Source organism: Salvelinus alpinus, chromosome 1, assembly GCF_045679555.1.
Source record: "Salvelinus alpinus chromosome 1, SLU_Salpinus.1, whole genome shotgun sequence".
Lineage (NCBI taxonomy): Eukaryota > Metazoa > Chordata > Actinopteri > Salmoniformes > Salmonidae > Salvelinus > Salvelinus alpinus.
This window is the reverse complement of record NC_092086.1, coordinates 114655396-114674095: the sequence shown is the minus strand read 5'-3', so window position 1 is coordinate 114674095 and position 18700 is coordinate 114655396. Positions and strand designations below refer to the sequence as shown.

Genomic DNA, 18700 nt, shown 5'->3' with positions numbered 1-18700 from the left:
GCTGTAGCCTACCATGAAATACTGTAGCCTACCATGAAATGTTGTAGTCTACCATGAAATGCTGTAGTCTACCATGAAATACTGTAGCCTACCATGAAATACTGTAGCCTACCATGAAATACTGTAGCCTACCATGAAATACTGTAGTCTACCATGAAATACTGTAATCTACCATGAAATACCGTAGTCTACCATGAAATACCGTAGTCTAACATGAAATACTGTAGTCTACCATGAAATACTGTAGTCTACCATGAAATACTGTAGTCTACCATGAAATACCGTAGTCTACCATGAAATACCGTAGTCTACCATGACATACCGTAGTCTACCATGAAATACTGTAGTCTACCATGAAATACTGTAGTCTACCATGAAATACTGTAGTCTACCATGAAATAATGTAGTCTACCATGAAATACTGTAGCCTACCATGAAATGCTGTAGCCTACCATGAAATACTGTAGCCTACCATGAAATACTGTAGCCTACCATGAAATACTGTAGTCTACCATGAAATACTGTAGCCTACCATGAAATACTGTAGCCTACCATGAAATACTGTAGTCTACCATGAAATGCTGTAGCCTACCATGAAATGCTGTAGCCTACCATGAAATACTGTAGCCTACCATGAAATACTGTAGTCTACCATGAAATACTGTAGTCTACCATGAAATACTGTAGCCTACCATGAAATACTGTAGTCTACCATGAAATACTGTAGTCTACCATGAAATACTGTAGCCTACCATGAAATACTGTAGTCTACCATGAAATAATGTAGTCTACCATGAAATACTGTAGCCTACCATGAAATACTGTAGTCTACCATTTCACCCAATAAATATTAGATTTTTTCTTCATCTTCTATAGTTTCAAATTCTTTGTATTGAATTATCATTTTGGGAAAGAAATATTCTCTTAGGTCTGAGTATCTCTCTCTCTCTCTCTCTCTCTCTCTCTCTCTCTCTCTCTCTCTCACACTCTCTCTCTCTCTCTCTCTCTTTCTCTCTCTCTCTCTCACTCTCACTCTCACTCTTACTCTTACTCTCACTCTCTCTCTCTCAGGAGCTTTATTGGCATGGGAAACAGGTTTTCCCTATATAGTGCATTACTTTTGACCAATGTTCTATAGGGCTCTGGTCTAAAGTAGTGCACTATATAGGGAATAGGGTGCCATTTGGGAATCGGATTTTCACCTTATTTGTCTGAAAGGGCAGTTTGTTGTGATTCGTTTAAATAGTATTGACATGCAAATGATGTAATTATTTCTAACCCCTAAAAATAGACGTGTTTTCCTCCCCGTTGCTGACGTTGTTTCAGTGCCTGTGTTCGTCTGCTGTTTGACAGACAGGGTGGCTGCATGTTGTTTGAAACAAGTTAAATATGGGTGGATCGAGTTATTTTTGTGATTAACCCTTTCAGCAACATGTATTGCAGTCGCATCACTATATCTGAAATAATTAACCAGATCAAAAATATATATTATTATTTATTTATTTTTCTTTACTCGGTAGGGGGTCTTAACTTAATGTTGAGTTAGAATAGTAGAAGACACAAGGTGGAATTCAAACATTGGGTTCATCAACAGTTTCTCGTATGTCAGTCACTGACAGTCACTCAATTAACCATGTCAGTCACTGACAGTCACTCAATTAGCCATGTCAGTCACTGACAGTCACTCAATTAACCATGTCAGTCACTGACAGTCACTCAATTAACCATGTCGGTCACTGACAGTCACTCAATTAACCATGTCAGTCACTGACAGTCACTCAATTAACCATGTCAGTCACTGACAGTCACTCAATTAACCATGTCAGTCACTGACAGTCACTCAATTAACCATGTCAGTCACTGACAGTCACTCAATTAACCATGTCGGTCAATGACAGTCACTCAATTAACCATGTCAGTCACTGACAGTCACTCAATTAACCATGTCGGTCACTGACAGTCACTCAATTAACCATGTCAGTCACTGACAGTCACTCAATTAACCATGGCAGTCACTGACAGTCACTCAATTAACCATGTCAGTCACTGACAGTCACTCAATTAACCATGTCGGTCACTGACAGTCACTCAATTAACCATGTCAGTCACTGACAGTCACTCAATTAACCATGGCAGTCACTGACAGTCACTCAATTAACCATGTCAGTCACTGACAGTCACTCAATTAACCATGTTAGTCACTGACAGTCACTCAATTAACCATGTCAGTCACTGACAGTCACTCAATTAGCCATGTCAGTCACTGACAGTCACTCAATTAGCCATGTCAGTGACTGACAGTCACTCAATTAACCATGTCAGTCACTGACAGTCACTCAATTAACCATGTCAGTCACTGACAGTCACTCAATTAACCATGTCAGTCACTGACAGTCACTCAATTGTCAGCTAACAAAATGTCAGATTGGTAAATTAGTTTAGCCAGCAAACTAAACGTGTAATCATGGTCGGGGTGGGGGGGGCAACAACATTCCACCTAGGGCCCCCGAAAGGCTAGGACCGGCTCTGACTGTATACCCGGGTATAGATGTGGGTACGCAGACCCGCGAGTCGCTGCGACCCCTCGTGATGAGTTCAGATTTTTGTGTCCCCCCCCCCCCCCCCCACCCAACTCCCATCAAAGTTACCCCGTCCCTGATTTAAATCATTGAAATGGACAGACACGTTTTTTTTTAGGACAGGGAATTATGAACAAATATTTATTTGGCATTGAGCCTGTGGGTGAGACATTTCTGGTTTTTGTATTCAGTATTAACGGCCAGATGGACTGATAGCAGTATTGATCGACACGGTGCTGAGAGAAAACAGCTCTCTGAAATGCTAAAGCACTCAGAAACAGTGGGAATGTGCCAGACGTGACACACACACACTCTCTGACACACACACACACACATGCACGCACATACACACACATAATACACACACACACCGACCCCAGACCTGTTCTCACTGAGGCTAGAGCCAGCCACCTTTTGATAGCGATCAATAGCTATTCGAGCAAAAGCCCAACATGTGTCACCGCAGAAACCGCACCACCTAGAATAGAAAGTCAGGAGGCTCTCGATGGTGCAGCTGTAAAAGTTCAGAGGAAGAAGAGGCATGGCCGTCCCTTTGTTCTGGCGTGAGAGGACCTTTCTCAGTGATGTGGACACACGTTTCAGAAAAACAGAGAATTTTGCTGTTACCAGAGTGTCCAGTTGATAGCAAATCCGCCATCTGAGGTCATCCATTTTACATTAGCCAGTAGAATGGAGGGAAGTAGTGGCCTTTCGCCTTAGTCTCACCAGGACACCCGCTCTCCGGACTATTTTGCGCCTGCGTTAAATCTTGGGTAGTCCGAAGATTGGGTTGTAGAAATACAAAAGAGCCCAGGGCAGATGAGTAGGCCGCAACTGAGGTCAGTAACTGCCAATCTCGTGTTCAAAAGTTCTTGTCGATCATAAAAAAATGATAGCGGATACATTTCATGCAAAAAAAAGATATATATAAACAAATCACAAATAGCAAAGTAGGGCCAGAGCTCACAAGACAGGAAGTAACAATACGGCACAATCTTTTACACTCTATTCATTCTAATTCTATGTGTGCTGCTGCTGCATTGTGGGGTGGGGGGGTGGGGGCGTTGCCTAGGCAACCGAAGACTCGTTTGCTTGTTTCATCAAGGAGCAACAACGTTTCATCACGTTGTTAAGAGTCCATGTTACTGTAGTCCATGTTACTGTAGTCCATGTTACTGTAGTCCATGTTACTCTAGTCCCTGTTACTGTAGTCCCTGTTACTGTAGTCCCTGTTACTGTAGTCCATGTTACTGTAGTCCATGTTACTGTAGTCCATGTTACTGTAGTCCATGTTACTGTATTCCATGTTACTGTAGTCCCTGTTACTGTAGTCCCTGTTACTGTAGTCCATGTTACTGTAGTCCATGTTACTGTATTCCATGTTACTGTAGTCCATGTTACTGTATTCCATGTTACTGTAGTCCATGTTACTCTAGTCCATGTTACTGTAGTCTCTGTTACTGTAGTCCATGTTACTCTAGTCCCTGTTACTGTAGTCCATGTTACTGTAGTCCATGTTACTCTAGTCCCTGTTACTGTAGTCCATGTTACTCTAGTCCATGTTACTGTAGTCCATGTTACTGTAGTCCATGTTACTGTAGTCCATGTTACTGTAGTCCATGTTACTGTATTCCATGTTACTGTAGTCCATGTTACTCTAGTCCATGTTACTGTAGTCCCTGTTACTGTAGTCCATGTTACTCTAGTCCCTGTTACTCTAGTCCCTGTTACTGTAGTCCATGTTACTGTAGTCCATGTTACTCTAGTCCCTGTTACTGTAGTCCATGTTACTCTAGTCCCTGTTACTGTAGTCCATGTTACTGTAGTCCATGTTACTGTAGTCCATGTTACTGTAGTCCATGTTACTGTAGTCCATGTTACTCTAGTCCATGTTACTGTGGTCCATGTTACTGTATTCCATGTTACTGTATTCCATGTTACTGTAGTCCATGTTACTGTAGTCCATGTTACTGTAGTGCCTGTTACTGTAGTCCCTGTTACTGTAGGCCATGTTACTGTGGTCCATGTTACTGTAGTCCATGTTACTGTAGGCCATGTTACTGTAGTCCATGTTACTGTAGGCCATGTTACTGTAGTCCATGTTACTGTAGTCCATGTTATTCTAGTCCCTGTTACTCTAGTCCATGTTACTCTAGTCCATGTTACTCTAGTCCATGTTACTGTAGTCCATGTTACTGTAGTCCATGTTACTGTAATCCATGTTACTGTAGTCCCTGTTACTGTAGTCCATGTTACTGTAATCCATGTTACTGTAGTCCATGTTACTGTAATCCATGTTACTGTAGTCCCTGTTACTGTAGTCCATGTTACTGTAATCCATGTTACTGTAGTCCATGTTTCTGTAGTCCATGTTACTGTAATCCATGTTACTGTAGTCCATGTTACTGTAGTCCATGTTACTGTAGTCCATGTTACTGTAATCCATGTTACTGTAGTCCATGTTACTCTAGTCCATGTTACTGCAGTCCATGTTACTGTAGTCCATGTTACTGTAGTCCATGTTACTGTAATCCATGTTACTGTAGTCCATGTTACTGTAGTCCATGTTACTGTAGTCCATGTTACTGTAGTCCATGTTACTGTAGTCCATGTTACTGTAGTCCATGTTACGTTCCCGAAATGTATTCAACCACACAAATGGCCGTGCGTCCGGTCTTCAGTCAGTTGCGTCCGGTCTTCAGTCAGTATAGTTGTTCCACACTATTTTTTAAATATATTTTTTCACGGTTATGAGTGTTATTTAATTGTTTCATGACTGTCTTCATCCATAACTGACAGTTATACGGTAATTGTGCAAGCCTTACTTGCTGATTCATATCGCTCTTCTTAACAGCTCTCTTCACTAGATATTCCCAAAGAAAAGGCCCCAGGGATGGACAGGGAAATGGACATAGTGAACCAATTTCTTCATCCTTCTCAAAACAAACACTTATTTAATCTCTTGTTGGAGCAGAATGTTTTGGTCACATCTATACACAATATAATCTATACAGAAACTCCTACACAATATAATCTATACAGAAACTCCTACACAATATAATCTATACAGAAACTCCTACACAATATAATCTATACAGAAACTCTTACACAATGGAATCTATACAGAAACTCCTACACAATATAATCTATACAGAAACTCTTACACAATATAATCTATACAGAAACTCCTACACAATATAATCTATACAGAAACTCCTACACAATATAATCTATACAGAAACTCCTACACAATATAATCTATACAGAAACTCCTACACAATATAATCTATACAGAAACTCTTACACAATGGAATCTATACAGAAACTCCTACACAATATAATCTATACAGAAACTCCTACACAATGGAATCTATACGAAACTCCTGCACAATATAATCTATACAGAAACTCCTACACAATATAATCTATACAGAAACTCCTACACAATATAATCTATACAGAAACTCCTACACAATATAATCTATACAGAAACTCCTGCACAATATAATCTATACAGAAACTCCTACACAATATAATCTATACAGAAACTCCTACACAATATAATCTATACAGAAACTCCTACACAATATAATCTATACAGAAACTCCTGCACAATGGAATCTATACAGAAACTCCTACACAATATAATCTATACAGAAACTCCTACACAATATAATCTATACAGAAACTCCTACACAATATAATCTATACAGAAACTCCTACGCAATATAATCTATACAGAAACTCCTACGCAATATAATCTATACAGAAACTCCTACGCAATATAATCTATACAGAAACTCCTACGCAATATAATCTATACAGAAACTCCTACACAATGGAATCTATACAGAAACTCCTACACAATATAATCTATACAGAAACTCCTACACAATATAATCTATACAGAAACTCCTACACAATATAATCTATACAGAAACTCCTACACAATGGAATCTATACAGAAACTCCTACACAATATAATCTATACAGAAACTCCTACACAATATAATCTATACAGAAACTCCTACACAATATAATCTATACAGAAACTCCTACACAATATAATCTATACAGAAACTCCTACACAATGGAATCTATACAGAAACTCCTACACAATATAATCTATACAGAAACTCCAACGCAATGTAATCTATACAGAAACTCCTACACAATATAATCTATACAGAAACTCCTACACAATGGAATCTATACAGAAACTCCTACACAATATAATCTATACAGAAACTCCTACACAATATAATCTATACAGAAACTCCTACACAATGGAATCTATACAGAAACTCCTACACAATATAATCTATACAGAAACTGCTACACAATATAATCTATACAGAAACTCCTACACAATGGAATCTATACAGAAACTCCTACACAATATAATCTATACAGAAACTCCTACACAATATAATCTATACAGAAACTCCTACACAATATAATCTATACAGAAACTCCTACACAATGGAATCTATACAGAAACTCCTACACAATGGAATCTATACAGAAACTCCTACACAATAGAATCTATACAGAAACTCCTACACAATGGAATCTATACAGAAACTCCTACACAATATAATCTATACAGAAACTCCTACACAATATAATCTATACAGAAACTCCTACACAATATAATCTATACAGAAACTCCTACACAATATAATCTATACAGAAACTCCTACACAATGGAATCTATACAGAAACTCCTACACAATATAATCTATACAGAAACTCCTACACAATATAATCTATACAGAAACTCCTACACAATGGAATCTATACAGAAACTCCTACACAATATAATCTATACAGAAACTCCTACACAATGGAATCTATACAGAAACTCCTACACAATAGAATCTATACAGAAACTCCTACACAATGGAATCTATACAGAAACTCCTACACAATATAATCTATACAGAAACTCCTACACAATATAATCTATACAGAAACTCCTACACAATATAATCTATACAGAAACTCCTACACAATATAATCTATACAGAAACTCCTACACAATGGAATCTATACAGAAACTCCTACACAATATAATCTATACAGAAACTCCTACACAATATAATCTATACAGAAACTCCTACACAATAGAATCTATACAGAAACTCCTACACAATGGAATCTATACAGAAACTCCTACACAATGGAATCTATACAGAAACTCCTACACAATATAATCTATACAGAAACTCCTACACAATATAATCTATACAGAAACTCCTACACAATGGAATCTATACAGAAACTCCTACACAATATAATCTATACAGAAACTCCTACACAATATAATCTATACAGAAGCTCATACACAATGGAATCTCTACAGAAACTCCTACACAATGGAATCTATACAGAAACTCCTACACAATAGAATCTATACAGAAACTCCTACACAATGGAATCTATACAGACACTCCTACACAATATAATCTATACAGAAACTCCTACACAATATAATCTATACAGAAACTCCTACACAATATAATCTATACAGAAACTCCTACACAATATAATCTATACAGAAACTCCTACACAATGGAATCTATACAGAAACTCCTACACAATATAATCTATACAGAAACTCCTACACAATATAATCTATACAGAAACTCCTACACAATATAATCTATACAGAAACTCCTACACAATAGAATCTATACAGAAACTCCTACACAATGGAATCTATACAGAAACTCCTACACAATATAATCTATACAGAAACTCCTACACAATATAATCTATACAGAAACTCCTACACAATGGAATCTATACAGAAACTCCTACACAATATAATCTATACAGAAACTCCTACACAATATAATCTATACAGAAGCTCATACACAATGGAATCTCTACAGAAACTCCTACACAATGGAATCTATACAGAAACTCCTACACAATAGAATCTATACAGAAACTCCTACACAATGGAATCTATACAGAAACTCCTACACAATATAATCTATACAGAAACTCCTACACAATATAATCTATACAGAAACTCCTACACAATATAATCTATACAGAAACTCCTACACAATATAATCTATACAGAAACTCCTACACAATGGAATCTATACAGAAACTCCTACACAATATAATCTATACAGAAACTCCTACACAATATAATCTATACAGAAACTCCTACGCAATAGAAAACGGTATCACTTCATTTGGATAGTCGCAAATAGAATTCTTGTAGATGTTTAAATAGATGTTAAATTAACCTGAAACCTAACCCTAATCAATGCCCTAGTAAGCGGTTGGTGAAAAGTACTTGGGTGGCAGGTCGCCAAGCGGTTAGAGCGGAGTGCCAGTAACCAAAAGGTTGCTAGTTCGAATCCTGTTGCTCCAAGGTAGCCTTCAATAATGTCTGATCCCTGTCTGTGACGCTACTCTCTGAGGGTGTCTCAGGGGGATAATGTCTGGTCCCTGTCTGTGACCCTACTCTCTGAGGGTGTCTCAGGGGGATAATGTCTGGTCCCTGTCTGTGACCCTACTCTCTGAGGGTGTCTCAGGGGGAGTTGGGATAATGGCTGATCCCTGTCTGTGACCCTACTTAGGGGGAGTTGGCAATTAAAAAACACATTTCCATTTCCCACCTCACACTTGCACAGGTTTCATGCAGTGAAACATTGTAATCACACAGGCTCATTGGGTTATTCTGGTGTACAGAAAAAGGAGAATGTAGATGTGTTTGTAAAGGAGGAAGCCTTTAGTGACTGCACTCACCTGATCTCTACTACTGCTGACTACAGATGGGTCCTCCGAGGGACAGTGGGTTCCACTGATCAGCTACTAATCACATCCTCAGGACAGGTCATCCTTTGACAATGGATCCTCCGCCTTCCCGTCTGTCCCTCCAGGGCTGGTTAACAACATCAGTTTGAGAGCTGCTAGGGAAACCGGGTCTCTGTTCCAATATCCACACTAGCATACTTCTTGGAATTAAAGCAATGTGTTGGGGAATGCATTCTTAATGGAATGCTAGGATGGACAATCTGGATGTTGTGTAGATGTTGTGTAGCAGCCAGGGCAGGCTGGTTCCAGAACAGGGACAGGCTGGTTCTAGAACAGGGACAGGCTGGTTCTAGAACAGGGGCAGGCTGGTTCTAGAACAGGGGCAGGCTGGTTCTAGAACAGGGACAGGCTGGTTCTAGAACAGGGACAGGCTGATTCTAGAACAGGGGCTGGCTGGTTCTAGAACAGGGGCAGGCTGATTCTAGAACAGGGGCTGGCTGGTTCTAGAACAGGGGCAGGTTGGTTCTAGAACAGGGACAGGCTGGTTCTAGAACAGGGGCAGGCTGGTTCTAGAACAGGGACATGCTGGTTCTAGAACAGGGACAGGCTGGTTCTAGAACAGGGGCAGGCTGGTTCTAGAACAGGGACAGACTGGTTCTAGAACAGGGGCAGGCTGGTTCTAGAACAGGGGCAGGCTGGTTCTAGAACAGGGACAGACTGGTTCTAGAACAGGGGCAGACTGGTTCTAGAACAGGGGCAGACTGGTTCTAGAACAGGGACAGACTGGTTCTAGAACAGGGGCAGACTGGTTCTAGAACAGGGGCAGACTGGTTCTAGAACAGGGGCAGACTGGTTCTAGAACAGGGACAGACTGGTTCTAGAACAGGGGCAGGTCAGGCAGAGTGTACAGTCAGGACCAGTGTCTCTGCTTTCCCATCTAGCCAGAGGAGCTTCTGATGCATCATGGGGAGGAGAGGATGTAAGAAACCGATCATGTGCCACATCTTCTGAGTGAGATCACATCGGTTAGCCCCCCCATAACACGCCCTCTCTACGCTCCCAGTGACTGGTGCTCCCAGGCCCTTTCTCAGAAGGCCACAGTCTAACCTCTGACCCCTGCCATAAAAATAGTGTTTTTTTTTTTTTTCCTTTCTTCAGCATCAGAATTCTGCTCTCCTTTCGTATTTAATGATTTACTTTGAAATAACAGTGTGGAATGGAGAGAAAGATAATTAATATTGTGATAGACAAGAATGCAAGAGACAGGGCTTGAACCGGACGATTATGTGACGACCCAGAGGCAGGGCTTGAACCGGACGATTATGTGACGACCCAGAGACAGGGCTTGAACCTCACTATTATGTGACTACCCAGAGACAGGGCTTGAACCTCATGATATGTGACGACCCAGAGACAGGGCTTGAACCGGACGATTATGTGACGACCCAGAGATAGGGCTTGAACCTCATGATATGTGACGACCCAGAGACAGGGCTTGAACCTTATGATATGTGACTACCCAGAGACAGGGCTTGAACCTCATGATATGTGACGACCCAGCGACAGGGCTTGAACCTCATGATATGTGACTACCCAGAGACAGGGCTTGAACCTCATGATATGTGACGACCCAGAGACAGGGCTTGAACCTCATGATATGTGACGACCCAGAGACAGGGCTTGAACCTCATGATATGTGACTACCCAGAGACAGGGCTTGAACCTCATGATATGTGACGACCCAGAGACAGGGCTTGAACCTCATGATATGTGACGACCCAGAGACAGGGCTTGAACCTCACTATTATGTGACTACCCAGAGACAGGGCTTGAACCTCATGATATGTGACGACCCAGAGACAGGGCTTGAACCTCATGATATGTGACTACCCAGAGACAGGGCTTGAACCTCATGATATGTGACGACCCAGAGACAGGGCTTGAACCTCATGATTATGTGACTACCCAGAGACAGGGCTTGAACCTCATGATATGTGACGACCCAGAGACAGGGCTTGAACCTCATGATATGTGACGACCCAGAGACAGGGCTTGAACCTCATGATATGTGACGACCCAGAGACAGGGCTTGAACCTCATGATATGTGACGACCCAGAGACAGGGCTTGAACCTCATGATTATGTGACGACCCAGAGACAGGGCTTGAACCTCATGATATGTGACGACCCAGAGACAGGGCTTGAACCTCACTATTATGTGACTACCCAGAGACAGGGCTTGAACCTCATGATATGTGACGACCCAGAGACAGGGCTTGAACCTCACTATTATGTGACCACCCAGAGACAGGGCTTGAACCTCATGATATGTGACTACCCAGAGACAGGGCTTGAACCTCATGATATGTGACGACCCAGAGACAGGGCTTGAACCTCATGATTATGTGACGACCCAGAGACAGGGCTTGAACCTCATGATTATGTGACTACCCAGAGACAGGGCTTGAACCTCATGATATGTGACGACCCAGAGACAGGGCTTGAACCTCATGATATGTGACGACCCAGAGACATGGCTTGAACCTCATGATATGTGACGACCCAGAGACAGGGCTTGAACCTCATGATATGTGACGACCCAGAGACAGGGCTTGAACCTCATGATTATGTGACGACCCAGAGACAGGGCTTGAACCTCATGATATGTGACGACCCAGAGACAGGGCTTGAACCTCACTATTATGTGACGACCCAGAGACAGGGCTTGAACCTCATGATATGTGACGACCCAGAGAGCTACCACTAGACCAGAGATCCGGCACATCATTTAAAGACCCAGTGCAATCAAAACCATGATATTCTTGTGTTTTATATATATTTCCACACTATAAGGTTGGAATAATACTGTAAAATTGTGAAAATAATTATCAAATTTTTATTTTATTTTATTTGTCACATATACATGTTTAGCAGATGTTATTTCGGGTGTAGCAAAATGCTTGTGCTTCTAGTTCCGACAATATAGCAATATCTAACAATTTCACAACAAATACATAATACACACAAATCTAAGTAAAGGAATGGAATTAAGAATATATAAATATTCAGATAAAGTAGAATAGGATAGAATACAGTATATATAAATATGAGATGAGTAATGCAAGATCTGTAAACATTATTAAAGTGACATTATTTACAGTGACTAGTGTTCAATTTATTAAAGTGGCCAATCATTTCAAGTCTGTATGTAGGCAGCAGTCTCTCTGTGTTAGTGATGGCTATTTAACAGTCTGATGGCCTTGAGATAGAAGGTGTTTTTCAGTCTCTCGGTCCCAGCTTTGATGCACCTGTACTGACCTCGCCTTCTAGGAGTTTGCCCCCGGTGATGCGATGTGCAGCCCTCACCACCCTCTGGAGAGCCTTGCGGTTGTGGGTGGTGCAGTTGCCGTACCAGGCGGTGATACAGCCCGACAGGATGCTCTCGATTGTGCATCTGTAAAAGTTTGTGAGGGTATTAGGTGACAAGCCAAATTTCTTCAGCCTCCTGAGGTTGAAGAGGCGCTGTTGCACCTTCTTCACCATGCTGTCTGTGTGGGTGGACCATTTCAGTTTGTCTGTGATGTGTATGCCAAGGAACTTGAAGCTTTCCACCTTCTCCACTGCTGTCCCGTCGATGTGGATAGGGGGTTGCTCCCTCTGCTGTTTCCTGGAGTCCACGATCATCTCCTTTGTTTTGTTGACATTGAGTGAGAGGTTGTTTTCCTGACACCACACTCCCAGGGCCCTCACCTCCTCCCTGTAGGCTGTCTCGTCGTTGTTGGTAATCAAGCCTACCACTGTAGTGTCGTCTGCAAACTTGATGATTGAGTTGGAGGCGTGCGTGGTCACGTAGGGAGTACAGGAGGGGGCTGAGAACGCACCCTTGTGGCGCCCCTGTGTTGAGGATCGGCGAAGTGGAGGTGTTGTTTCCTACCTTCACCACCTGGGGGCGGCCCGTGGTGAACCCAGGGCAGGGTTCAGACCCAGGGCCTCGAGCTTAATGATAAGCTTGGAGGGTACTATGGTGCTGAATGCTGAGCTGTAGTCAATGAACAGCATTCTTACATAGGTATTCCTCTTGTCCAGATGGGTTAGGGCAGTGTGCAGTGACTGCGATTGCATCGTCTGTGGATCTATTGGGACGGTAAGCAAATTGAAGTGGGTCTAGGGTGACAGGTAGGGTAGAAGTGATATGATCCTTAACTAGCCTGTCAAAGCACTTCATGACGACAGAAGTGAGTGCTACGGGGTGATAGTCATTTAGTTCAGTTACCTTTTCATTCTTGGGAACAGGGATAATGCCCTCTTAGTGAAAGAGCTGTTTGAAAAGACCACCTGAAATCTCAGCCTGTTTTGGTGGGATGGAGTTTTGGCTTAACTGGTGACATCACCAGGCGGTAAATGAGTTAATAGACCAATAAGAAAGAGAGTTCCAAACCTCTCTGCCAATAACAGCTAGTTTTCAGTTTTCCCACTCAGACCATTCCCACGGTCCTAGAAAAATGATTCCTTGAGAAATTCTTTGCTAACAAGCTATTTTTGTAAATTGTTGTTTAAAACAATCACAGTAAGGTACTTAATTGTTACCCAGAAATGATTTGTTATTGAGATAAAAGGTTCAATGCAGCTGTTTTTAAGTGTTGAAGTCTGAAGGAATATCTAGTCCGGCCTGACATCAGACAGCTCTTTCCTTTCATATTGCTGGCTGCTTCAGTTTCCTCACATAGCCTACAGCAAAATGAGTGTTCACACATACTGTAGAACAGGAATGCTAATTGTCTCCTATAAATAACCAATCACGTGGTGGCGGGCGTGCACTGTAAGGAGCCACATGTGATTTAGTTTAGGCAGAACGCCGCCTCTCGTGACATGGTAGTTGTGGAAGTTTTTATGTTCCAACGTGAGAAATGAACTAGACCCGAGGTCAAACTGTTAACAGGAAATGAGATGACTACATTGCATTATTGTGTTACTGTTCTTCTCTGACTGGATCAGGTTTGTCTAGTTTGGTTCTCTCGTCTCTTAGATTTCATTGGATCAAATAAAGTTCTGTTGGTTATTATGAGGCATGGCGTTTTGGGTCAGGCTATTTTGCTTTGGGCCTTTTCGAGACTATTTATGTTTCGCTTCGGTCTGTTTGACAAAACCTTTACTGATACCAGGCCAGTTCGCTTTGTTTGTTTGTTTGTTTGTATCCAACCTGTAAGTGAATGTTTGTCTTTGAGGGGTTGAAATTAATGGGCAGTCACTCAGTGGCCTTGTGGTTAAAGTGTCTGTTCTAAGGTTGTGGGTTCAAGTCCCAGTCGAGTCATACCTCTTCAAATGACTAATTTATGTTTTTTTGTTTTGTTTACTCCAGGTTCAGCGCAGTCAACACGATGACTGATGGGGACTATGATTACCTCATCAAGCTCCTGGCTCTGGGGGACTCTGGAGTAGGGAAGACTACCTTTCTATACAGGTACACACACAGCTAGTTATACTAATGTAGTTATAGATTTATTACACTATAATAGTTATATATTTATTATACTAATATAGTTATATATTTATTACACTATAATAGTTATATTATATATTTAATATACTATAATAGTTATATTATATATTTATTATACTAATATAGTTATATATTTATTACACTATAATAGTTATATTATATATTTATTATACTATAATAGTTATATAATATATTTATTACACTATAATAGTTATATAATATATTTATTACACTATAATAGTTATATTATATATTTATTATACTATAATAGTTATTTTATATATTTATTATACTATAAGTTATATTATATATTTATTACACTATAATAGTTATATTGTATATTTATTATACTATAATAGTTATATTATAGATTTATTACACTATAATAGTTATATCATAGATTTATTACACTATACTAGTTATATTATATATTTATTATACTATAATATAATAGTTATATTATAGATTTATTACACTATAATAGTTATATCATAGATTTATTACACTATACTAGTTATATTATATATTTATTATACTATAATAGTTCTATTATATATTTATTACACTATAATAGTTATATTATATATTTATTACACTATAATAGTTCTATTATATATTTATTATACTATAATAGTTATATTATATATTTATTACACTATACTAGTTATATTATATATTTATTATACTATAATAGTTATATTATATATTTATTACACTATAATAGTTCTATTATATATTTATTCTACTATAATAGTTATATTATATATTTATTACACTATACTAGTTATATTATATATTTATTATACTATAATAGTTCTATTATATATTTATTACACTATAATAGTTATATTATATATTTATTCTACTATACTAGTTCTATTATATATTTATTATACTATACTAGTTCTATTATATATTTAATATACTATAATAGTTATATTATATATTTAATATACTATAATAGTTATATTATATATTTATTATACTCGGGACTTGGGAGAGCCGTCCTCCAAAACACGACCCAGCCAAGCCCGCTTAACCCGGAAGCCAGCCGCACCAATGTGAAAGAGGAACATCGTGCATGCGCCCGGTCCGCCACAGGAGTCGCTAGCGCACGATGAGACAAGGATATCCCTGCCGGCCAAACCCTCCCCTAACCCGTACGACCCTGGGCCAATTGTGTGCTGCCCCATGGGTCTCCCGGTCGCGACAGAGCCTGGACTCGAACCCAGAATCTGCGATGCAGTGCCTTAGACCACTGCGCCACCCGGGAGGCTGCCAAACTTTGATTTGTTTAACACTCTATTGGTTACTACATGATTCCATGTGTTATTGGCTTCCGGTGCGGCTGGCTTCCGGGTTAAGCGGGCTTGGCTGTGGTCCCGTGTGGCTCAGTTGGTAGAGCATGGCGCTTGCAACGCCAGGGTTGTGGGTTCATTCCCCACGGGGGGACCAGGATGAATATGTATGAACTTTCCAATTTGTAAGTCGCTCTGGATAAGAGCGTCTGCTAAATGACTTAAAATGTAAAATGTAAAATGTTATTCCATAGTTTTGATGTCTTCACTATTATTCTACAAAGTAGAAAATAGTTAAAAATAAAGAAAAACCCTGGAATAAGTAGATGTGTCCAAACTTTTGACTGGTACTATATATATTATTACAGTATATTTCTATACAAGTACTTCCATGAGCACTTATCTTTTAATATGCATTGGTGATGTGCTGCGTGTGTAGTTGCTATGTATTAATGGTAATGTATGTATTAATGGTAATGTATGTATTATTGGTAATGCATGTATGAATGGTAATGTATGTATTAATGGTAATGTATGTATTAATGGTAATGTATGTATTAATGGTAATGTATGTATTTATTGGTAATGTATGTATGAATGGTAATGTATGTATGAATGGTAATGTATGTATGAATGGTAATGTGTGTATGAATGGTAATGTATGTATTAATGGTAATGTATGTATGAATGGTAATGTATGTATGAATGGTAAAGTATGTATTAATGGTAATGTGTGTATGAGCTGGTAAAAACAAATCCTTCAGGGGATTAATAAAGTACTATGTTATTGTATCTTACAGGTACACAGGCAAACAGTTATTATATGTTGTATGTTATATTAGTATTATATTAATTCTACTTTCATCTATAGGTACACAGACAACAAGTTCAACCCCAAGTTCATCACCACAGTCGGAATAGACTTCAGGGAAAAGAGAGTGGTGAGTAGCGTTACACACACACACACACACACACACACACACACACACACACACACACACACACACACACACACAAAAGAGTGGTGTGTATCCTCCCTTCCTTCCTTCCTTCCTTCCTCTGTCAACAAAAGAAAAGAGAGTGGTGAGTATCCTCATGTAGTTTAGCCCAATCAGTAAGGCTGGTCTGAATAGTTCAATCAGTAAGGCTGGTCTGAATAGTTCAATCAGTAAGGCTGGTCTGAATAGTTCAATCAGTAAGGCTGGTCTGAATAGTTCAATCAGTAAGGCTGGTCTGAATAGTTCAATCAGTAAGGCTGGTCTGAATAGTTCAATCAGTAAGGCTGGTCTGAATAGTTCAATCAGTAAGGCTGGTCTGAATAGTTCAATCAGTAAGGCTGGTCTGAATGGTTCAATCAGTAAGGCTGGTCTGAATAGTTCAATCAGTAAGGCTGGTCTGAATAGTTCAATCAGTAAGGCTGGTCTGAATAGTTCAATCAGTAAGGTTGGTCTGAATAGTTCAATCAGTAAGGCTGGTCTGAATAGTTCAATCAGTAAGGCTGGTCTGAATAGTTCAATCAGTAAGGTTGGTCTGAATAGTTCAATCAGTAAGGCTGGTCTGAATAGTTCAATCAGTAAGGCTGGTCTGAATAGTTCAACCAGTAAGGCTGGTCTGAATAGTTCAATCAGTAAGGCTGGTCTGAATAGTTCAATCAGTAAGGCTGGTCTGAATAGTTCAATCAGTAAGGCTGGTCTGAATAGTTCAATCAGTAAGGCTGGTCTGAATAGTTCAATCAGTAAGGCTGGTCTGAATGGTTCAATCAGTAAGGCTGGTCTGAATGGTTCAATCAGTAAGGCTGGTCTGAATAGTTCAATCAGTAAGGTTGGTCTGAATAGTTCAATCAGTAAGGCTGGTCTGAATAGTTCAATCAGTAAGGCTGGTCTGAATGGTTCAATCAGTAAGGCTGGTCTGAATAGTTCAATCAGTAAGGCTGGTCTGAATGCTCACTTTAATTTACATTTACATTTTAGTCATTTAGCTATGCCAATCTCTTATCCAGAGCGACTTACAGTAGAGTGCATACATTTTATTACATTTTTACATACTGAGACAAGGATATCCCTACCGGCCAAACCCTCCCTACCGGCCAAACCCTCCCTAACCCGGACAACGCTATGCCAATTGTGCGTCGCCCCACGGATCTCCCGGTTGCGGCCGGCTGCGACAGAGCCTGGGCGCGAACCCAGAGACTCTGGTGGCGCAGCTAGCACTGCGATGCAGTGCCCTAGACCACTGCGCCACCCGGGAGATTTCATAGTTTCCTATAGTTGCTCATTTTGATCTTCCTCATTCCACTATCCACGGTGTATTTTAGAATTCATGGTCGCTGAGCTAACAACATCAGCTACTGGGACGGACCATCGCTTTCCTTTTTTTGCACACGGCTACAGGCTAGAGGCTGCAGGCTAGAGGCTACAGGCTAGAGGCTGCAGGCTAGAGGCTACAGGCTTGAGACTGCAGGCTTGAGGCTACAGGCTAGAGGCTAAGGATACAGGTTAGAGGCTACAGGCTTCAGGCTACAGGATACAGGCTAAGGATACATG

The 18700-nt window shown here is 40.1% G+C and overlaps 1 protein-coding gene across 4 annotated transcripts in view; it reads left to right on the top strand.

Annotated features, from left to right (window-relative positions):
* rab27b (RAB27B, member RAS oncogene family) overlaps positions 1 to 18700 on the top strand; it is a 90038-nt gene that overhangs the window by 44545 nt on the left and 26793 nt on the right. For 3 of the 4 annotated variants that reach the window (XM_071342337.1, XM_071342315.1, XM_071342326.1), the window contains 2 exons: positions 14719 to 14820; positions 17029 to 17098. In XM_071342337.1, the coding sequence (XP_071198438.1) occupies positions 14719 to 14820; positions 17029 to 17098 (172 nt within the window). Of the gene's footprint in view, positions 1 to 14250; positions 14355 to 14718; positions 14821 to 17028; positions 17099 to 18700 lie in introns of those variants that run through there. The other variant, XM_071342345.1, reaches the window with a different exon arrangement.